This window comes from Notamacropus eugenii, chromosome 5, assembly GCF_028372415.1.
Source record: "Notamacropus eugenii isolate mMacEug1 chromosome 5, mMacEug1.pri_v2, whole genome shotgun sequence".
Classification (NCBI taxonomy): domain Eukaryota; kingdom Metazoa; phylum Chordata; class Mammalia; order Diprotodontia; family Macropodidae; genus Notamacropus; species Notamacropus eugenii.
In genome coordinates, this window is record NC_092876.1 from 56894618 (window position 1) to 56918129 (window position 23512).

General features: G+C 44.7%; 1 protein-coding gene across 11 annotated transcripts in view; it reads left to right on the plus strand.

Annotated features, from left to right (window-relative positions):
- Positions 1-23512, plus strand: part of ARHGEF10L (Rho guanine nucleotide exchange factor 10 like) — a 250377-nt gene that overhangs the window by 65067 nt on the left and 161798 nt on the right. For 10 of the 11 annotated variants that reach the window (XR_011967038.1, XR_011967037.1, XM_072609073.1 and 7 more), the window contains 3 exons: positions 6067-6137; positions 17855-18022; positions 18971-18998. Coding sequence is in view for 7 of the 11 variants with exons in the window: in XM_072609073.1 (XP_072465174.1) it covers positions 6101-6137; positions 17855-18022; positions 18971-18998 (233 nt within the window). In the remaining 4 variants the exon portion in view is untranslated. Of the gene's footprint in view, positions 1-6066; positions 6138-17854; positions 18023-18970; positions 18999-23512 lie in introns of those variants that run through there. The other variant, XM_072609082.1, reaches the window with a different exon arrangement.

Genomic DNA, 23512 nt, shown 5'->3' on the forward strand with positions numbered 1-23512 from the left:
ACGTTGTGCACCCGTTGTCCTCCACCTCTGCCAAGAAGGGAGAGGTGCCTTCTCCTATCTCCTTTGAAGTTGAGTTCATTATGCTGAAGCAGCCTCTTGATTGGTCTCTTTGCCTCTAATTTCTCCAGTCTCCGGTTCATCCTTTACCCAACCTTCAAACGGATATTCCCGAAACACAGATCTGACCATTTCACTCTTTTGCTCAAAATTCATATTTACCTCTAGGGTCAAAAAGACATTTCCCAGCTTGACCTTTATGGCTGTAACCTCCCTTTCTAGCTTTTTTTTAATTGCCTCTCTTCATTCTCTAAGGCAAGGAAGTCCATAACCCTTTTGTGTGTCCTGGACCCCTTTGGTGCAGTCTGGTATAGACTATAGATCTCTTTTGAGAATAGTATTTTTAAATGAATAAAATAAAAGTACATCGGGAGTGGAGATGAAAGAAAAGTGGGGCTGTGGGGGAAGGCTGCAGTGGGGGGCACTGCTCCAGGGCCCAGCTTGGGGGGGGGCCCATTAGAGTTGGGGTGGGGGAAGGGAGGAGAGTGATATTTCTGATCAATTTGGATTATATTGAAGTGCAGTTTTATCAAAATATATTCTTAAAAATCTAACTAGTTTAAAGATCCCACAGGTTAAGATACTCAAGTTAGGCAGTGCCTTGCGTACAGTAGACACTTAATTGTTTGTTGAATTGAATTGTCTCCTAAGAGGAGGGCTTTCCCAATGGGGACTCTGCACCCAGCACAAGAGGGCAAGGTGACCTTTTGGGGAGGAGTCTGACAGACCAAGAGATTCACTTGCTCTGGAAGGAGCTGGCCTCTAGCCAGTAGAATGTAAACCCCCTAGGACAACAATCCTTTCATTCTTCATCTTTATATTTCTACCACATAGTGGTGCAGTGGATAGAGCACCAGTGCAGGAGTCAGGAAGACCTGAGTTCAAATCTCAACTCAGATACTTTATACTCACTAGCTGTGTGACCTTGGGCAAGTCACTTAACCCTGCCTCATCCTGGGTCATCTCCAGTCATCCTGATGAATATCTGGTCACTGGATTCTGATGGCTCTGGAGGAGAAGTGAGGCTGGTGACCTGCACAGCCCTCCCTCACCCAAAACAAAGTCAAGTGCAAGTCATATCATTATTTCTCTGATGGCATGGTCTTCTTTGGCAATGAAGGACCAACATACACATCTAATATCATCCTGGCATCCTCCTTTTGTGATTGGAAGACTGCTCTTTTGTAACTCTGGAGACAGATCTGTGGTGAGAGCAGGGGAGAGATTCTTCTCTTTCTTTTCCCCCTCTTCCTCCTTCTTCCTCCCCCTTTTTCCCCTGTTCCCCTTCTCCTCATAATGTTTGATGTTCTTGCCTGACGTTCTTCATGGTATTGTTGACAGAGCGGTAACCCTGGAGTCAGAGGACCTGGTTCTGAGTCCCAGCGCTGTTACTTACTGTGTGACCTTGGGGAAATCACTCAAATCTTCTCTGGATTTCAGTTTCTTCATTTGTAGGAAAATAAACAAACAAAAAACCAATAAAAAATGACTATGGATGGATGGCCTGGAATATCTCTTCCTGTTGTGAATCCCATGATCCTAAGGATTGGTTCTCCCACTAGTGGCTTTTGGGAACTACCCTTATCCTACAGGAAACTCTTGCTACCTCCTCACTGGGGTCTTGGGCTCTTGCTGGATGCTGCAGGGTCCTGTCTGGGCAGCATTTCCTCCAATCGATCGATTAATCAACATTAAGAGACAGTGGTGAATTGGACTTAGTAGGCACCATGGTCCTGGTAGGCACCATGTGCTCCTTTTCTATGGATACTCAATGAAACTGGGGGCTCTGGGAGGGCGGAAGCCCTGGATTCCCTCTGAGAGCAGCCAGAGCCCAGGATGCCTGGGAAGCCAGGGGTAAAAGGGTGAAACTCAGGGAGAGGTTACTTGTTCTCCTGCAGCAGCAAGGGGCCATGCCTGCTCCCTATCCCTCTTGCAATGGCTTCATTTCTTTTGGGGGGCCCATTTCCTCTTCCATTGCTGGCTGTGTCTATGGACTTAGCACTGACCACTCTCCCTCCTTTCAGTCTTTCTGTTCCATTTCCCTTTGAGGACTCTCAGGTTCCTGCTTCTGCCTCTGCCCTTGAACCCAGAAGCAGGTTTTAGAGGATGCTGGTAGATAGCTGTAAAAGGCACCTCAGAGGTGATCTGGGTTCCTTCTCTCCCCATCCCCCCATTTTATATAGAGAAGGAAGTTGAGGCTCACATAAAGTCACAGATGTATTGGTAAGGACTGGCAGACACATCAGTTAGGATCTGCGACTCTCGGACAGCAGACAACTGCTCATTTCATTTAATGCAATTTTATTTCATTTCAAAAACATTTATTTTGCTGAAAGCCTCATGGAAGAAGCTGGATGGAGATCACTGAGGGAGATTACAAAGCTGGGATAAGAGACTGTTCTCTTCCTGGGGCTCACAAGCTAGTAAGGGAACTGGGCAGAAACACAGACAACTGTAAAATATAATAATGAAAAGTAAGTACATCAGAAGGGCACAAATGAAGTGCCCTTGGAAATATGAGACAGAGCAGGCTTTCTGGGGATGGCAGCATTTTAGCTGAGCTTCAAAGGAAGGGTAAGAATTTACCATTCATTCATTCAAGCATTTATTAAGTGCCTACTATGTTCCAGGCACCGGAGGTACAAAGACAAAAACCCCAAACAATCCTTGCCCTCAAGGGGCTTATGGTCTATTTCTGGTAAACATAAATATATATAAATGTAATAAAAATATAAAATATGTACATAGTGAATTAAAAATCATTTGGGGAGCAGGAGGGGGACATAAACAGTTGGAGGATACCTGACAGAGAAAGTTGGGGAGATTCTGTCCTGGGCTTCCCTACCCCTTCCTAGGGGCTTCTGTGAAAGCTGGCTGAGCACTGGCTGGGAATATTTGACCAAGTGCCAGGGCTGGAGGAGTTGGCCTCAGAGACTTTTCCCAGCCTGAGATTGAGAAAGCATGACTTCACGTGAGCACCAAGGGCCAGACTGTCCAGGCTGTGTCCTCTCTTCCCTCTCCCCTTTTATTTTTCTCTCAATGATTATTTATTAAATGCCTTCTCATTTTTGTTTTTGGATTCCCAGTGGCTCTCACAGGCCTGAGCAGGCACACAGTAGGCTCTTTATAAATGCTTATGGACTGGTTCCATGATTACTAGGCCCTGGGCTAGGCGCTGGGGAGATGAAGACAAAAATGAAACTGTCCCTGCCCTCAGGGAACTTATAATCTATGGGAGGAAGCAGCACATACGTGGAGACAAAAATATAAAATATATGCAATAAAAATTAAATGTAATTTAGTGGCAAGAATTTGGACAACCAGGATGATTAGGAAAGACCTTATGAAGAAGGCGGCCCCTGAGTTGAGCCTTGACAGGTTGTGTTCCTGCTTCTAAGAGATGGAGAGGAGGAGGGACAGTATTCCAGGCACAGAGGATGGTCTGGGGTGTCAGCCACAGACCAGTCTGGCTTGAACACAAGAGTATGTGGAGGGGAGTAAAGTGAGATCAGCCTAAAATGGTAAGTTAGAGTCAGAAGGAATTTAGATGCTAAGCAGAGATTTTAGAAAGCCCTTGAAACTGCTTGAGCAGGGAAGGGACCAGTTCTGTGCTTTGGGCCATCTGGGTGATGAATGACTTAGGGGAAGAGGCGGAGAGAGCCTGGGGACATGCACCAGTGAGTAGGCTGTTGCCATAGTGCAGGTGAGAGGATGATAAAGGCCTCAACTACCATGGTGGCCAACATGAAGGGAAAGAAGATGGATGAGGCTGGATAATGTGTCTGTAGAACTGAAAAGAGTGGGCAAGTTAGTGGATATGGGGTGATGCTCCCATTTTATAGCAGAAGAAACTGAGGCCCAGAGGGAGGTAGTGAGTTTCCTGAGGGCATATGGTAAATTTGCAGCAGAACCGAGGCTAGAAGCCAGAGCTTTTCAACCTCCAGTTTTGGTGCTCATGATACTTTCATGATAATACTTTTTATGTAGAAGCTTTGCCTAAAAAACAAGACCCGAGTCACGGAACTGGGGGATCCTGGGGACAAATTGCGCTGGGTTGTTCTAAATGAAGGGTAGTAAAGAGACCCGAATCCTGGGTTGTGTGTTGGGGGTGGTGGTGACTGTGCATTAGTGTGGGCTCCATTCATTTTCAGAGAGCTGGGTCTATGTGGTGTGTTGATTGATTAACTCTAGAGGGGGGGCCATCTGGTCCTATTAGCAGACTCTGTGTAGGGCTTGTTGTCTCCTGAGCTCCTGTGATGATAGGATACCCCAGGGAGAGGAAAGCCTGGAAAGGCTCTGTGATTGGAACCCTGGAAGTGAGGAGGCCCTGCCATCTGGGGTCCTTTTGTCCAAAGACTTGTGTTCATTGCCTTGAATATGACCAGTGATGAGAACACTCCTCCTTCTTTCCTTCTCTGCTCCCTCCATCTCCTTCTTCTTTTTTCAAGCTTTATTTTCTTCAGGAAAGGCACAACCTATAATAACTACCACTTCTCTCTTTAAAGAATCGCACTGAGGCAGGCAGGTAGTACACATTCCTTCCACATCACGGGGCTTAGGGGCGTGGCACTCCCATGATCTGGAAAATCCCTGTAACATTTTTTGGCCCTTCCTTCATACCAGAGAAGAAATCTGAATTTTTTTTTATCTTTATAAGGTATTTACAGTACCTTATTGTAAAATTTGGGTTAAGTGGTCATAGGCTCAGTATCATCTATGACTTCCATAAAATTCTCATTTGATTTCTTATGCCTGCCTGTGGATATATTGAAACCATGATGGGGAAAGTTGAGATGTGGAAGGGATAGCTGTATAGTAGATAGACGAGTTGGCTTGGAGTTAGGAAGTTCAATTAGGAGAACCTGAGTTTGAATTTTGCCTCTTGCATTAGCCATGTGAACATTCAGCTAGTCACATAACTTCTCTCCATCTGTTTATCTCTCAGATGGAGACATTGTGCAGTGCCCTTCTCCATACCTGCCCTACATGATGCCCAATGGCTTAAAGTTGTAGAATAGATTTGCACTGGTAGAAGGAGTTTCCTCTTCTGAGACAGTTAAATGAATGAAATTGTAACAGCAGCATATAGATGGTATTTTACGGTTTTCAGAGAAGTTGCATGATCTTATCTGGGTTCACAAAAAACCTGTGAAGTAGGTGCTCCTTGTGTCATAGATGTGGAAACTGAGGCACATAGAAGTTGAGGGACTTTTCCTAGGTTATGAAGCTACTAACAACTGGTAACCAGAAAGGTTTTGAAACTCAGGTTTTCCTTGCTCTAAGGAAGCATCAGAACCAAGATTTGAGCCTGGGCATTCCTGGTGCCCAAGCAGCTCTTTCCCCAGTGTATCATTCTATTTTTCCTCTCAGATAGGGACAGGGAAGGCCAAAGAGGGTGAGGCCTCCAACCCAACTAGCAGATGGGATATTGAGCCAGTTAGAGAAGGAAAGGACGGTTAATGTTTGGCCAGGAAGAGAAACTATCCTGTCAATTCCCAGAAGGTAGCTGGCCAACTTTGTTTCTCTGTTTCTTTATCTCAGGACAGGCTTCATTTACTGTTGATGTTGGGGTCTGAGTGTTAACCACCATCTCCCCTCCAGGTTGAAGCAGGCAGGAGTGGAGTCTCTGAGCAGAGCCTTGGAGGGTTCATGTGATTTGAGAGCTGGTTGATCTCCTTGGGCAGTGGGAAGATCTGCTTCTGGGGGTTGAAAGAGGGAGGGACAGTAGCCAACTCTACACCATCCACCTGTGGTTTATCTTTAGGTTAATGATTTGCAAAGGGAGTTAATCAGGCTCTTTCCTGGCCTAGAAGTTCCTCTTTCAGCCAGTGAGGCAGCTGCCTGAGGCAAAGACTAGAAGGGTGATAGATGGTGGGTAGAGAAGGTCCCAGATACGTGTATGTGTTCTGATCTCCTAACCTTGGGATGGTGATGAAATCTCTACAGTCTTCTCTATGACTTCTTTCCACCTTCCCCCTCTGATCAGATTTCTTCTCTTTTTTCCAATAGGAGAAGGTGGTAAGCTGAGCACAGTCACAGGCAGATGGCTTCCTCAGACCCGTCTCCTCAGCCTGCAGTAGGTACTGTAACCACCAGACTATTATTTTTTTTCTGACTTGCTTCTCATTTTATATTAGAAGAGGGGCCCTGTTTGGGTCATAAGGGGCTGTCATACCCATTTCTGAGCCACTGGGCAGAAAAGTGTGGATGAGAGTATGTGCCACTGGATCTGAGGATCTTTGTGAGCAACCAAAAACTCCTGAGTTTAAATCTTGTCTCTGCCATATGAACTTAGTGAAAGCTGTTTTACATTTCATACTCAGTGGCTCCTCTATTGTTCCTCAGTTTCCCTAGCAGATCTGATTCAACCATTTATATCATGTGATCTGTGCTAGGAAAAATACCTGGATTCACAGCTACTGTCACCATTACTACTGCTACTCCTCAGGGGCATTACTATAGGGCACTAAGGCTTATGAAGTACTTTCCTGCCAACAACTCCAAGATGCAGGCAGTCTGAACATTATTAACCCCATTTTAGAGATATGGAGCATAAGAGAGATGGCCATGGTTTCAACCAAGTACAGATTTCAAGTTGGCCTCGTTTCAAGTGAGCCACAATGTCTAAATTTGTAGATTGTCAGAGCCAGCAGGAACTTGGCACGTTAGAATGTCAGGTCTGACAGAGTCTTCAGAACAAAGAATGTCAGAGGTAGAAAAGAACCTCAGAACTGGGAAGGACCTCAGATCATAGAATGCCGGAGCTGGAAGGGGCTATAGAGTTTATCTTTGCTAGATCCTTCCTTATGTGGAAGAGGAAATGGAGGCAGAATTTGATCACTGTCCTCAAAGAGCTTACAGAGAAAGAAAAGGGGACAGAGATAACTACTGTAAAAAAGACTGTGGTAACTGTATAAAGGAATTACCAATTTATGGGAATTCAGAGGCACTTCTGACTTGGGAAAATCAGGGAAGGCTTCAAGGATGTTGTAACACTTGGCCTGGCCTTGAAGGTAGGGCAGGATTTTGACAAGTGGAAAGTAAATCGGAGACATTCTAGGCTGACTTCCAAAGAGGTACAGAGGGAGCCAAGAGCTTGGGAAATGGTGGCTAGTCTACTGGAAGAGGAGTAGTGTATGTGACAAGGAGTCATGGACCATAAATCTGGAAGGGTCAGTTGGGGTTTATTCACAGACGACTTTGAATTTCAGGTTGAAATTTTTACTGCTTTGCTCAGCAGGAAATAGGAAGTGATCGAATTATCCTATCAGAGTTGTGCTTGAGGCAGATTCTTCTGATGGCAGGATGATTAGCTTAATTTGATTCAGTATATATTTATAAAGTGGCTACCATGTTCCTGGCACCATGGTGGGCACTGGGGATACAAAAATGGAAACAGAGAAGTGCGTGCCCTCAGGGGAATGAGTAAATGAGTATAGGGTATCCACAAGGTAGGAAAAAATGAAGAAGGGGAAAGACTGTTGACCCCGCAGTCAGGGGACCTGTGTTCGAATTTGATCCTTACGTTTACTACCTGTGATCTGGGGCAAGTCATTGGACTAAAAACATGGTGGGTGGGCCAGCTGGCTTCTGAAGTCCTTCCCAGATGCAGGTCTGTGGTCTTGTGATGTTAATATTTAGTGAATTCAGGAATTGGAGAGGGCTAATAACTGGGGATGGAAGTGGTCTGGAAGAAGCCTTGAGTAGGAGTCAGGATCATGAGCCAGGATTCCACCCGGCAGAACTGCAGAGTGATTGGATTAAATCCCAATGTAGTTCAGTAAACATGTACCTACTATGTGCCAAGTGTTGAGATAGATATTGAGGATACACAGGTAAAGGTGAGATGCTTCCCATCCTGAAGGAGCTTTAAATCCTGCTGGAATTCTATATCTGCTGAAGCATTTGTGCAAACACATGGTGGAGGGACACAACTAAGGGAAAAGTTGGTATCCCACTTTAACTAAAAGCATAACATGAGATAAGACTGAAAAGCTAGGGGGGAGCCAGGTAGGGAAAGCCTGGATTGGAGCTGAGAGAGAGCAGAGATGGGGAGACCAGTGGAGGCCGCCATGGTGAACAATCCCTTCCTTTCATCTGCTTTCCAGGGGTGTTGGAAGAGATTACGTCAGTTTAAAAAAAAAAGCATTTAAAGGCCTTAGTGTAATGATATGCGGGAAACCCCAGCAGATTTAAGACTTTCCTTCAATGGGTCTCAATTACTCATCTGAAAAATAAGGATTATCTTTATCCTCTTGTGTGTGTGTGTGTGTGTGTGTGTGTGTGTGTGTGTGTGTGTGTGTGAATCCACACTTCACAGAACAAATTGGGTTCAATCAAAGGGCCGCACTTGAAGACCTAGATGGCTGTATGTGGCTTTGAGGCCGCAGGTGGCCCACCCCTGGGACAGAAAGAACCAAGAGAGTGTTATGGAAGCTAGAGGTTACTTAGGACAGGAGCCATGTTGAATACTGCAAGAAAATCAAGTAAGATGATAGGAGAGAAAAGACCATGGAAGCCAGCAGTCAAGAGATCAGTGGTCACTTCAGAGAGAGCAGATGTATTGGAGTGGTGGGGTCAGGAGCCAGGTTCCAAAGGTCTAAGGGCAAGGGCAGTAGGGAGAGTGGAGGCTGCAACTGTGGACTGGGTGTTTATACCACAATTGGTGTATTTTGTTTGGGCTCAATAGGTGCTTCTTAACAAAGATCATTCACTGTAAAGTTAAGCAAACTGTTTAATGGAATGATGACCTCAGTAGTGGATATCACTTTTTATTCTTGTTGTTAAAACAAGGGTATTCTTTGTATATTCTTACTATAATAATTTGGCACAAACTTTGTTGTATTTGGCCCGTTTGGTTTCCTTATATTGCTGTGTGGAGGACTTTTTCATGGGATTATCAATTTGGAGCTGAAAGGGACCTTAGAAGTCATCAATATAAACTCATTTTCTAGATGAGGAAACTGGGGCAGACAGATTATGTGGCTTCACCAAGATCACGCAGCTAGTAAGGAACTGAGGCAAGACACTCATTCCTGAGTTGGGGTGCTTATACCTCATGCATATTGTCTTCTAGGGGGTCAGCCAGGAAAGGAATGGAATGAGCTGTTCAGGCAGAAGCAATTAGTCAGTCAAGAAATTTTTATTAAGCACTTAATCTGTGCTAGGTACTGTGTTAGGGATACAAAGGAAGGCAAAAATAGGCCCTGTTCTCAGGAAGCTTCTGGTTTAATGGAGGAGACAACGTGGAAATAGCCAGGTGCATACAAGAATAGATGAGATGCGATCTTAGAAGGGGAGGGTATTAGGAGCTGAGTAGATGGAGAAGAGCCTCCTCCAGAAGGGGCATTTGAACTGAGACTTGAAAGAAGCCAGTGATTCCAAGAGGTAGAGGTGAGGAAGGAGGGTGTCCCTGGCCTGGGGTGGTGACTGCAATTTGTGCCAAGGCATGGCTTCGGGAGATAAGTAACAAGGAGGTCAGCCTCCTTGGGTCTTCTGGTTCATGGAAGGGAGTTCAGTCCAGGATACTGGAAAGGTAGGAAGGGGTTACGTTGTGAAGGGGTTTACATACCAAACAGAGGATTTTATATTTGATGCTGGGGATGATAGGGAGCCATTGAAGTTTATTAATTTTATTACTATTCTTATCACCATTATTAATTATAAAATTAACTATAATTATTAACCAAGATATTATTAATATTGATTATTAAAATTATTATTTTTATATTTCACACTAAAATTTATTTATTCTTATTATATATATTTATTCTTATTATATAAATTGATGTTAATAAAATACATTTATTAATGCATTAAGCTTATGAAGTAGAGGGTGACATGGTCAGATACAGGCTTTAGGACAATCTCTTTGGCACCTGAGTGGGTATTGGATTGAGTGGGGGAAAGACTTCAATTAGGAGGCTACTGTAATAGTCCAGGTAAGAGGTGATGAGGGCCTGAACCAGTATGGGAACTGGGTGGACTGAGAGAAGGGGATTTTTACAAGAGAGGTTCTTTAGTTAGAAATGTAAGCTTTGGCAATGGATTGGGTAAGTGAGATGAAGGTAGAATGAGGAGGAGCCAAAAATGATCCCATAGTTCATGTCTGACTCTTCGTGACCCCATTTGGGGTTTGCTTGGCAGAGATACTGCAGTGGGTTGCCATTTCCTTCTTCAATTCATTTTACAAATGAAGAAACTGAGGCAACAAGGCTAAGTGACTTACCCAGGGTCACACAGCTAGTAAGTGTCTGAGGCTGTATTTGAACTCAGTCTTCCTGACTCCAGGCCCAGAGCTCAGTTCCCTGAGCTGCTTAACTGCCCCATGATTCCAAATGTCAGGAAGGAGTCTTTGAGGCCTGAACCTTCACAAGAGTGCAGTGACCCAAGAGGGAAAAGGAATATCTGAGGCCTAGAAAAAGTCTGCATCCAAAAGCTTATTAACTCAGCTCAGTTCAGTAAGAGTAATGGGTGGCTCTGGGGTCAGAGAACCTGGGTTCAAGTCCTGCTTCTGAAGCTTCCTAACTGAATAGCCTTGGGCGAGTCACGTAATAAAAAGAGTAATAGCTCACATTTCTATAGGTCTGCGAACACTTTTTATGTGTTACCTTGTTTGTTCCTGAGAACAACCCTGTGAGGCAGGTGCTGTTATTGGCCCCATGGAGAAGACAGAGGTTAAGTGACTTGCCCAGGGCCACACAGCGAGGCTGTCTCTGAGGTAGAATTTGAGTCCATGTCATCATGATTTCCAGGTGCAGCACTCTATCCACCACTGTCTACATCATACTGGCACCTCCTTGGACCTCTGTTTTCTTATCTGTAAAATGAAGCATTTGGACTAGGGGTGGGGAACCTGTGACCTCAAGGCCATGAGAGAGAGGAGTGTTATGGAAGCTAGAGGTTACTTAGGACAGGAGCCATATTGACTGAGTCCAAGTTTTGCAAACAAATCCTTTTATGAAAGAGATTTGTCCTGTGATGTTTGGATTCAGTCAAAGGGCCACACTTGAGGACTTAGAGGCCACATGTGGCTTCGAGGCTACAGGTTCCCCGACCCTGGCCAGTTTCTAGGGTTCAGATGTTACAATCATCCAAGTCTTTAAGATCTTATCCAGCACCTACTATGTGCTGGGAGCATTGCTAGTTATGGGGATGCAAAAACCCCCCAATGAAACAAGTCTTGTCTTCAGAGAGCTTATGTGACATTGCCAGGCGAACATTGTAAACATACAGTAAGACAAAGTAATTATAAAGGAAAAGAGCAGGATGCAATAGGGCTGGCATAGATCCTAGGATCATAGATCAACACCTAGAAGGGAGCTTATGGGAGCAGGTCTGCTCCCACCTCATTTTACAGAAGATGAAACTGAGGCACAAGGCAATGACATGACTTGTTCAGCCAGTGTTAAAGATGGGACTTGAACCCAGGCCTTCCTGACTCTAAGGGCAGCTTGCAAGCCACTGTGCCATTGCTGATTGGAGCCAAATTATATAGAACCTTAAATGCCGGGATAATGACTTGGCATCATGTGTCATAGGAACTGGGGAATCATTGAAAGTTTTTGAAGGAGGAGCACTGGCACTTAATGAAGTCTAAATTGGAGCAGAGAAAGATGGAAGTGAGCAAGCATTTATTAAACACCTGCTGTGTGCCAGGCAGTGGGGATACAAAGAGAAGCAAAGACAATCCCTGCTGTCAAGGAATTTACAATTTAATGGAGGAGATAACACGCAAATAAATATGTGCAAATAAGATCTAGACTGGTTAAGTAGAAAATAATTAACAGAGGGAAGATGCTAGAATGAAGAGGGGTTGTGAAATGCTTCTAGTAAAAAATGGGGTTTTTGTTTGGAATTAAAGGAAGCTAGAGAGGTCAGTAGTCAGAGCAGAGGAGAGTGCGTTCCAGGCATGGGGGAGAGCCAGAGGAAATGCCGGGAGTTGAGATGGAATGTCTTTCTTGTTTATGGAACATCTGGGAGGTCAGTGTCATTGGATCGAAGAGTATGTATCAAGGAGGAAGGTCTAAGAAGATGGGAAAGGTAGGAGGCAGCTAGGTTGGGAAGGGCTTTAGGAAAGCACCAAACAGAGGATTTTGTATTTGATCCAGGAGGCAATAGAAAACCACTGGAGTTTATTGAGTAGGGGGTGACATGAATGGATCTGCACTTTAGGAAGATCACTTTAGTGACTGAAGGGAGGGGGAGAGACCTGAAGCAGGCAGACTTAGTACCAGGCTATTACAGTGGTGCAGGTGTGAGATGATGAGAGTCCATATCAGAATAGGGACAATGTCAGAGGAGAGGAGACGTAATTGAGAAGTAGTACAAAGGTGAAATCGATAGACCTTGGCAACAGCTTGGGGAAGGGTGAGAGATAGTGAAGAGTCCAGGATGACTCCTATGTTGTGAATCTGGGGGATTGGGAGGATACTGTTGCTCTCTATAGTAATAGGGAAGATGGGGAGGGGGCAAGGATTTTGGGGAAAGAGAATGAGTTCTGTTTTGGACTTGCTGAGTTTTAGATGTCTACTGGTCATCCAGTTTGAAATATCTAAGAGACAGCTGGAGATGCAAAATTGGAGGTCAGCTGAGAGAGTAGGGTAGGAATAGTACATTTGAGAATCATCAGCATAGAGATGATAATTAAATCCATGGAAACAGATGAAATCACAAGGTGAAATAGTATATTTAGAGAAGAGGGCCTGAGGGACACCTATGGTTAGAGGGGATGATCTGGAGGAGGATTCAGCAAAAAAAAAAAAAAAAAAAAGGCTCACTGAGGCCCTTAATCCTGGGCTGAGAAAGTGTTATACTCTTTCATTAAAAAATAAAATGAGTGTTGTTCAGTGGCAAGCAGATCCCTTTAGGCAGAGAACTATAAAACCCCTCAGGTTAGCTTTCTGGGTAATATAGGCAAGCCCTGCTAATTCTTCACTGAATGGTGAAGAGTTTTCTTTAATCAGCTTCTAGCAAAGCAATGCCTCTTCTCCAATTAGCCTAGCTCATAGCAAAATGGATTCAAAGCTTGTATTTCATCCTGTTTCTCCCTCATCAAACTAGGTGTCTCCTGAGGAGTTTCCCCTCCTTTGGGCTTTATATGGTTCCCAAAAACATTGAGTTCAAATAGCACTCCATAGAGTAGTAGGATTCAACCCTCCTCCAGTGAGCGGTGAAGAGTTCTCACATGTGACCCAGTGCTTTTCCAACCAATCAAAAAAGCTTCTCCTCCCTTCCAAAGCAGGGGCTCCCATCTAAGCAACTGAAGAATCAATTGTCTAAGATGGAAACCTTCTAAATCTTTTGTTCCTTACCCACTGCTTATGACTCCTTCTGCATTCAACTGATTTTTTTTTTATATACCTTCCTGTAATTTCTCCTCAAAAGCTTTTTTCTTTAGCTTCTATTTTCCACTTCCTCAAATCAGAGCCTCTAGTGGTCAGTGACTCATTTTTACCTTATGAGGCAAAACTCAAGAAAATCCATCTCTCTGTCAGTATGAGCTAATCTTCCCATAGTTCCTTGATGGTTATTTGATGAATAGTTTCTCAGGTATAGATTTCAAAACTCCAAAGCACAGTCATATGCCAAAGAATTGATGGACTGCCATATTCTACCCCTTCATTCATTGTTTAGCTTTCAAATAGTCCTCTCAGCACCTTACTCTGAGGGAAAGGTGTTCTAATTTTGGATTTTAAAGTCGTTCAACGCCTAGCCCTTTCCTTACTGCCCTCCACAAAATCTACTGATATTGGCTTTATTTTTGTTCCTGGAAAAAGACACTCTGTTTCCTGACTCAGTACATTTTTACTGGCTGTGTCTCCTGTGCCTGGAATACTTTTCCTCCTCATTTTCATCTTCTAGCTTCCTTGATTTCTTTCAGATTTAATCTGAAATCCCACCTTCTATAAGAAGTCTTTCCTGATTCCCCTTAATGCTGCCCTCTGTGATCATTCCAGATTTATCCAGGTTGTTTGCATGTTTTCTCTTCCATTAGATTGTATACTCCTTGGGGTCAGGGGAAGCTTTTTTTCCCTCTTTTCTTTGTATCTTGAGCTCAGCACTGTGCCTTACTGGCACATAGTGGGTGCTTAATTAAAGAGTGCTGACTTGACTTGACTAGGTGCTCAGGATACCTTGTGTTATTCTTCGACATTTTATCTGCACGATTTTGTCTCTTCACAATTTAGTTTGGTCTGTTTTCTTCCCTCAGTTGTTCTCTTTCCCTTTCTACAACCAAACTGTGTACATTTGAAAGGAGGTACTTTCTTACATGTAAAATGAATGAGTTGGTCTATGGGGTCCTTTTCTGCTCCAAATCTTGACATTCCTACACAATAGATTCTCCCTCCCCCAGTTGTTTGAAACAACTGAATTCAGCTGTACAGGGCTGGGCTCCCCATCCTCTTCTAGATAAGAAATTTGAATTAGGATTTCTCCAAAGTCATTGACTACTCGTTGGCAGAGAAAAATGATGCTGGACGACTTGAGGCCTGGGGGCTGTGGGGAATTTATGGTTCGGTGGAGGATGTCCCCCAAAACATGTAAAATCCTGTCCTCAAATTCTACCCAGTAGAAATGTTTGAGCTTTGTGCCTTGACCCACTTCCTACCACAAGACAAGAGTTAAGTGCCTGCCTTTTAATACAAGTTTGTTGAACTGAATTTCAGGAGTGGGTTAATGAAAGGTCAAAGGACAAGTGAAAACCTTTGTCACTTCAGTGACTAAGGTATCAAACTTTTTAGTTTGTGAGGAAAGGGACTGGATGGGGAGGCCATTTGTTAGCCATATGACGTTGGGCAAGTCTCTTGATGCTCCCTAGCCTCAGTTTCCTTTTTTGTAAAATACTGTGATCAGGGTAGGGCCTCAGATTAGATGAATCTTTGTTTTATTTTTATCTCTCTAGCACATAGTTGATAGTTAATAAATACTTGGTGATTGATTTTAGTCCTAGGACTTAATAGGTCCTGGAAAGTGTGTGTGTGTGTGTGTGTGTGTGTGTGTGTGTGTGTGTGTGTGCGTATTTTCATTCTCTTTCTTCAAGCAGAGGATGACAGAAGGCCCACCTTCTAGTCCTGCTCCTAGAGTTATACCCTCCCATGTACCCTATCACTGCTCCCCCTGTAGTTGTGGGTATTTGAGCCTGGTCTTGAAGAGTGAGTTGGATTGCAAAGTTGGGACTCAGCTGGGGGTAGGGAAGGCAGGATATGTTCCAGGTGTGGACGTAAAACCCTCTTTGGGCACAAGGCACTCTTTATGTTGATTCAAACTTATCCGATTATAACTGGCTCACTTCCCCATATGACATGCACAGATTAATCCAATGTATTATATGATTGTCCTGTTTTCTTGGGCAAAACTCGAATTTTTCCTTTCCCATGGGATAGAAGATCCACCAGGGCCATGGCTGACATTTGGACACTATGTCCAATTTTCTTTGCCTGGGATAATTTGTGTATGGGTTTTCCAGAGGCAGGGGGCTAGATGAAATGAAATCCCTTCCCACCAATGATTCTGGTGAGGTCATTTTGAGTTGTGTCTGACTCTTCATGATCCCATTTGGAATTTTCTTGACAATGATACTGGGCTGATTTGCCATTTCCTTCTGCAGCTCATTATATAGATGAGGAAACTGAGGCAAACAGGGTTAAGTGGCTTGCTCAGGGTCACACAGCTAGGAAGTTTGTCTGAGGCCAGATTTGAACTCAGGACTCCAGGTTCACTGCTCTATGCAGTATGATGCCACCTGAGGAAGAAGGATGCTGTAGAGGGGAGAGGATGAGAAAAAAGGATGTAGGGGTCTGAACTGGAAAGAGAAGATAAAAGGCAGATGGAAAGAAGTGGAGAAAATAGGGCCGCCTACTCTTGACTTTCCCTTTCTGACTTGGAGCCAGTCAAGGTGGGTTGGAGTGGTGCACATTTGGGGTGGTGCACATTTGGTGTGGCGGTGGGGGCTCAGTAGTATCAGATGTGATTCCTGGAGCTGGCTCACTGAAACTTGGAACAGGTTTTCTGTCAGCTGTGTTTATGGGCATAGGTTTACCATGTGCATACACACACACACACACACACACACACACACACACACACACACACACACACACACACTTCTCTCTCCTCTCCCTTTCTCTGTCTCTCCACTCTCCCTCTCTCTCTCTCTCTCTTTCTCTGTCTGTCTGTCTGTCTCTTTCTCTCTGTCTGTCTGTCTCTTTCTGTCTGTCTGTCTGTCTGTCTCTCTCTCTCTCTCTGTCTCTCTCTCTCTCTCATACACATATAACCACCATAGTCTGGACCAGTCTAGTGCTGGTTCAAGGTCCTGGCTGATATCCTGGAATTCTGGCTTACTTCCTCTCCCTGGGCCTCAGTTCCTTCATTTGTCAGATGAACTAGATGATTGCAGAGATACTTCTCAGCTCCAAATACTATGTTTCTAAATAAAACTGAGATTTGATTTGGGGAATCCCACCACCTTCTGGGCTTTTCATGGAGATAAAGGTTGATTTGAAAGTAACATTGAAGGTTTGAAAAATATTCTGTGACAATCACCTGCTCTAGACTTGTAAGGGACTTCATAGGCCATCTCATTTTACAGATGAGGAAACTGAGGCCTGGTAAATGAAATATACCAAGGTCATACAAGCAGTAATCACTGGAGGTAAGATTTGGAATGAGGTCTTTTGAATTTATAGCCAGTATTTTCTTCCACTGAACCATGAAGACATCTCTTTTACATTCCCTGCCCTGTTTATCAACCTAACTAGAGGGTGTAGAAGAGAAAGAACTCTGGGGCTTTGGAGTCAGAGAATCAGTTTAAATAAATCCTACCTCAATCTGTGTGACCTGGGGTAGTTGACCACATTTCTCTCACTTGAAAAGCCACAGGTTCAGGCTAGATGACCTCTGAGTTCTTTCCCAGTTCTAAGTCTAGGTACTATGAAGCACCTGTGTTGAAAAAAGTTGATTTAAAAAACAAAAAAAGAATTCTTGAAATATTAAGGGAAAATACCAGGGCATTCTGGTAAATAGTAGGGGAGGCTTAAAGTTTAGATTAGATGCTGTTTCTGGCCTCAAATAGATTACTGTCTAGGATGCAGATGGGATAAGACAAAAACACAGATTTATGTCCTAATCTCTCTAATCCAAAATCAGGGCAGCAGAGAGGTATAAAACAAAGTATAATGTGAATTCCAAGGTGAGGGAAATGAGGGAAGGCTCCCTGGAGGAGGTAGCAGGGGTTTGTTCTTTATAGGTTGGGTAGGCATTCAGGAAGCAATAAGGGAGGAGAGAGGGATTCCAGTTATTGGGAATAAGGTTAGACAAGGCATGGAGATGGTGAGAAGAGGGTGTCCTTCCGGGATGTAGAGGAGGGACATTCAGTTTAGCTGAAGCAGAGGACATTTGGAATAATAAGAGATAAGGCTGGAAGGGTGGTGGTGGGAGGGGAAAGCAGCCTGTGAAGAGCCCTGAAGGCCAGGCAGGGTAGTCTGCCCCTAGGCCAAGCTACCCAGACACTCTCTGGGTTATCCATTCCTCCTTCTCCCGTTCCCCAGAGAAGGCCAGCAGTTAATTTTCCTGCAATGCTACTGCTACAAGGATGGAAATGGCGGTCCTTTTAACTGTAGAGTTCAGTGGATTTCATCTGACCTCATTGATCAGCTCTGAAAAATCCTTCTCCCTCCTGTTCTGTGACCCCTCCAACTGTTCTCCCTTTCATTCTCTGCTTGAACCCCTTGCCTTTGCCTACTTGCACTCATCTGACCAGCTAACTTCTCCCTTCCCCCTGCTTTACCTTCCCCAGGAGACCGGCCAGTTCAGGATGTCCCAGGGACTTCTCCTGAGGCTGAGGAGGACCCTGGAGAGGCCTTTGAGTTTGAAGACAGCGATGAGGAGGAAGAGAACTCCCGGAAAGGCCTGGAGAAGGATGGAGAAGCCCCACTTATCCATTTTGATGCTGCCCCCATTACTGGTGAGATAACTCCGGGAAGCCTGTTTGTGCTGGATCTGAGGAGGAAGGGGAGGGTGCAGAGAAGGCCCTTTCCCCGCTAACTGGCTTTTCTCTCTGATCCAGACTTATCCTGGTCAGTCTTAGCTCATCTCCTGCTCTTGGAGAGCTGGACTGGGAAAATTCCTTCAGATTCTGGGCTCTGGGAATTCCACATTCCTTGGATTTCTGGAACATCTGGGGCTACTTTGGCACTTTTTAAGTGGATGTTTTGGCTGAGTTGGCTCGGTTCCGGAGACAGTTGCACATAAGGAGGCTTCTCTTGGAGTCCTCCTCCCCCTCGATCAGGCAGAGGAAGGGGCCTCCTGGAGACCTCTTATCCTGTATTTAGCAGCTCATTCCCCCCAGGGAGACCTGGGGGGGGAGTGGGGAAACAAAAGATCTCCCTGGTATTCAGTAGGAGCTCACAGGCTGTTGGTCTCTGTCACTTGGGAAGTTGAGCTGAGGACTGGATTGACAGGAACTTCCTGAAAGCAGGAGGACATCAGGCTCCTTGACAAGTTGCTGGTTGGCTGCCACCATCTGGAGTTTCGGGCTGGGCTGTTGGGGGGCGGACGGGGGCACCCTGGGAAACGTGTAATCACGACTTACACAATTCCTGGCCTTCTCCTTGGGGGCCCTGAGCCCTGGAGGAATGTCCCTCTGGAGCTGGTGGGATAGAGGTGAATACAGGCTCTCGCCAAGACCCATGAAAACTAAGCCCAAACTGGAAACACCGGCTGAGATCTGTGTCCTCCTGAGTCTTCCCTTCCCCAAGAGGAGGCTGGGAAATGGGGCGGGGATGGCTGAGCCCCTCTGGGACTGGCCAGACTGGGGCTTGCACAGAAGAGACACCTGAGATCAGGGCCAGGTTGTGGGGTGGGGCAGAAAAGGGGGCCATCGTCCTAACTAGTTCCCCTCTGTTTTTCCTAGATCCTGCCGCTGCTCAGCCCCAGACAGAGTAAGTGAACTCCCTTTCCTTTGCTTTGGCATGTCCTAAAATGGTATTAAAAGAAAAACCTGGGACCCAGGGGAGGAGGGAGGTGTAGGGAGTACAGACTGAGAAATAACCTTCATCAGCCACCTCCGAGATCTCATTGACCGAGAGAGAAACGACGCTCAGAAGGAATTCTTTCTCAAAACAACAGCTAGCTGTATTTAAGAATGCTTTAAGAATGCCTTCTTAATGGCTAGTGGTATGACCTTGGGCACCTTGTTTAACCTCTGAGGGCCTCAGTTTCCCTGTCTGTAAAATTGGGGTGTTGGAATAGAGGGTTCCTAAGGGTCCTGCTGGCTAGAAGTTTCTGATGCTGCTTCTAACGCCTTGCGCCATCAATTATTCATTGTGTGACCTTGGGCAAACTCGGGCTGCTCCTGCACTAATCATATAATGGGGAGAATAGTATGCAGGGAGACGGTGTGGCCTTTGCTGTGCTCCACATTCATCCTTCACAGATCCTTATTCTCTACCGCTGACTTGGCTGTGTGACCTTGACCCAGCGGCTTCCCCTTCTCTGTGCCTCAGTTTCCTCCCTGAGACGAAGAAGGGATTGGATCAAATGATCCCTAAGATTCCTTCCAGCTCGGACATTCTGTGTTTTTATTTTTTATTTTTGTTTTCTGTGCTGAAGTAGCAGAGAGTAAATAAGACGAGTGTGAAAAAAAGGAGGATTGTCTATGAAGCTGAATTTCTAATTTGCATGGGTTGCTTTTCTTTAAAATTTGTAACAAATTTTCAGCATGGAACTTTCAAAGCTGCCCTGCCCTTTCTGTGCCCCTGTTCTTTCTGGACTTCCTTCTGTTATCTTTTGTGCATTTAAAAAAAAATACCTCCATAGCCCCTTCCTTCCTTCCTTCCCTCCCTCCCTCCCTCCCTCCCTCCCTCCCTCCCTCCTTCCTTCCTTCCTTCCTTCCTTCCTTCCTTCCTTCCTTCCTTCCTTCCTTCCCTCCCTTCTTCCTTCCTTCCTTCCTTCCTTCCTTCCTTCCTTCCTTCCTTCCTTCCTTCCTTCCTTCCTTCCTTCCTTCCTTTCTTTCTCCCTTTCTCCCTCTCTAGTCCCTCCTCCTCTCTACCCCAACCTTCCAAAAACTGAAAGAAAATAAATTTCATGACAAATATACATAGTTAAGCAAAATGAATTCCACTAATAGCCGTGTCTGAATGTGTATGTTTTATTTTGTATCTCAATTCCACCATCTCTGTCAGGAGATGGGCAGCACTCCTTGTTACTGGTCCTTTGTGGTGCTGTGTAGTCACTGCATTGATTTTTCAAAGTCTTCCAGAGGTTTTGTTCTTTACAGCTGTTCTCATATGAATTATTCTCTGGGTCTGAATCATTTCACTCTGTATCTGTTAGTACAAGTCAGACATTCTATATTCTAGAACCTTCCAGCCCTGAAGTGTCTCTTTTGATATCTCTCCCAGCTCTGACATTCTGTGTTCTAATTTCCCATCCAGCTCAGATAAAAAGTTCTAATCTCTGACACTTTCTGTTAGAAAGTGCCTACCAGAGCTGACCTTCTATGTTCTAAGTCCCTCTTAGCTCTAAAGTTCTATGTTCTAAGGGCTCTCCTAGCTCCAACATTCTATATTTCTTTCTGTTCTTCTCTGAACATCCATGTCCTTCCATAACCTTCTATGTTCCACACCCCTCCCAACCCTGATGTCTAGGTTTCTAAGGCCTCTTCTAGCTCTTATGAGCCCATAGTTCTAGTGACATGTGTGGACAGTTTCAGGAGTTGGGATTTCTGGAGTCCTAACGTTGACTTTTTGGTGATGTACAGTGAACGTCAGTTTCTTTTTCTATATAGTTACCTCATCTCTGGGTGACTTATGGGTATGGCTCTCTAGCTCAGTGTCTCTGCTCAGCGGAGCTGTGGCTGTGTTTTGGAGGAGCTTATATGCCATAGCTCCTTCTGTTCTTAAATGATGTTAAACTTTATTCTGCTCCAGAAAAACTAAATTAGGAAGAAAGCTGGAATTTTCAGTGGCTCTCTCTTGATTCTAGAATAATAATAGTTAGTACTTATTAAGGGCAGCTATCTGGCACAGTGGATAGAGCTCTGAGCTTGAAATCAAGAAGGCTCATCTTCATGAGTTTAAACCCAGTCTCAGACACTTGCTACTTATGTGACCCTGAGCAAGTCACTTTACCCTATTTGCCTCAGTTTCCTCATCTGTAAAATGAGCTGAAGAAGGAAATGGCAAACCACTCCAGGATGTCTATCAAGAAAACCTCAAATGGGGTGACCATGAGTAAGATGCCTCTGAAAAATGACTGAAAACGTCATTTATACGGTGCTTTAAAGTTTTGCAAATGTGGTTACATTTGATCCTTCCAACAGTCCTGGGAGAGAGGTGTTACTGTGATCCCATGATGCAGAGGAGGAAACTGAGGCACAGAGTGCTGAAGTGCCTTGCCCAGAGTCACACAGCTAGTAAGTGTCTGAGGTTGGATTCAAACTTAGGTCTTCCTGAGTCCAAGCCCAGCTGTCTAACCTCTGTGGCCCCTAAACCTGAAATACAGATTTCTCAGCTTGGCTATTAGGGCTGTGCACGGTGACTTCAGTCTTTCTTTTCATTCTTATCTCATCTTACTCATATAATATACCTTGATGTCACAGCCAAACCGCTCTGTTGGCTGTTCTCTGAACTTGACCTTGCATAAGCTGCCTGTGTACTTGGAAAGCACATCCATCTGCTTCTCCTCTGTTCCTTCAGACCCTAGGGTTTCGTGGCTCAGGTCTGTGGGGAGCCTTGCTGGCTGGTGGCGGGCTCCCCCTTCTCCAGTTATCTTGTCAGAATCTTAGCTTCTGGAGGGCATAGACTATCTTTATATCCCAGGACACTTGTGTCTTTCACATTTTAGGTTCTTAATTAATGCTTGTTGAAATAGAAAGGAAGCCCACAGGAATTTGGAGTCAGAGAATCTGGGTTCAAATCCAGCCTCTGACACTTATTACCTATATGACATCAGGGAAAGTTAATTAGCTTCTCTGGGCTTCAGTGACCTCCTAATGGAGAGTGGACTTAATGACCTTGAAAGTCCTCTGCTCCTGAGGAGCCTGTATTCCAGTTCAAACATACCTCATGTGGGGGCAGTCTGGCTAGGTTGAATCAAGGAAGATAGATTGGAAGGTTCTCTCCTAAACTTTTGACCAGAAATGGAGTGCTCCCTGAGGAAATGGAAGTGTCCCAGAATAAGACAGTTAGTCCTTGATAACAGGAATCCTCTAGGATTTGTTGGTGTTATTCATTGCTCGGTCTAATGAGGTGGTCTGCATGGGAGGCAGAGTTTTAGGGGAAAGAATATGATTAAGCTAGGTAGTGTAGTACATAGAGCACTGGGCCTGGAGTCAGGAGGAATCATCTTCCTGGGTTCAAATCTAGCCTCAGACACTTACTAGCTATGTGATCCTGGGAAGGTCACTTATCTTGTTTGCCTCAGTTTCCTCATCTGTCAAATGAGCTGGAGAAGGAAATGGCAAACCACTCCAGTATCTTTGCCAAGTAAACCCCAAATGGGGTCACAAGTCAGATGACTGAAAAATGAAATAAAATTCTGACAAAATCATCACTAATCATCCAAAATGGAAAAAGAAGGGAGACATAAAAAAAAAGACCGCATAGTAGCCACTTAGGGAACGCTCTGATACAGAAGAGGGATGAGATTTGTTCTGCTTGGCTCCAAGGGCAGAAAAATTGAAAGCAATAGGAGAATGTTATTGGGGGGCAGATTTCAGATCAGTACAAGAAAAGTCTTCCTCACCATATAGCTGTCCCCAGTGAAATAGGCTGCCTTGTGGAGCAGACATGAGAGGTTTTCAGGCAGAGGCCAGATTTTGCTTTAGAGAGATTTTGTAGATGGGATAAATGCTTTGATTAGACTAGGTGCTCTTGAGGTTCCTTGTAGCTTTATGTGATTCTAAATTCTCTTATAAAGTAGACTGATTGCAAGTCTCATCTGTGACCTGTTACCTGCTGATCTCAGAGATTACTTTGAAAGAATCTAATTCTTCCTTTTCTTCCCTTTCTAACTGTCTTTTGTACCCTCATTGGCTCTGGGACAGGCAGGACGGCATGGCCAAACTGAACTGATCTTGCTTCTGTACAATGTTTACCATTGTCCAGGTCACAGGTCTCTGAGTATGAGTGATTTGGAAGAGTTATTGGTAATTATTTCCTGGGATGAGAAAGGGGGAGTCTGGGCCTAGGAGTCAAGAGACGTTTAAGTCTGTCACAGGTGAACTCTGGGACCTGTGGATAATTAGTTGAACTGAACTGGGCCTCAATTTCCCTATCTGCAAAGTGGAAACAATAGTGCCCTCCCTTTACTTATTTCAGTGTATTGCCCCATGGGGCCCTTCCTAGGGTGCGGCTGGGGCCTGAGGGTTTGATGGAGAATGTGGCTAGGCAGGGTTCTTGGTGCTGGCTGAACCCACTTCTGTTCTGCAATGGGGAGGGAGGGAGCAGTGATG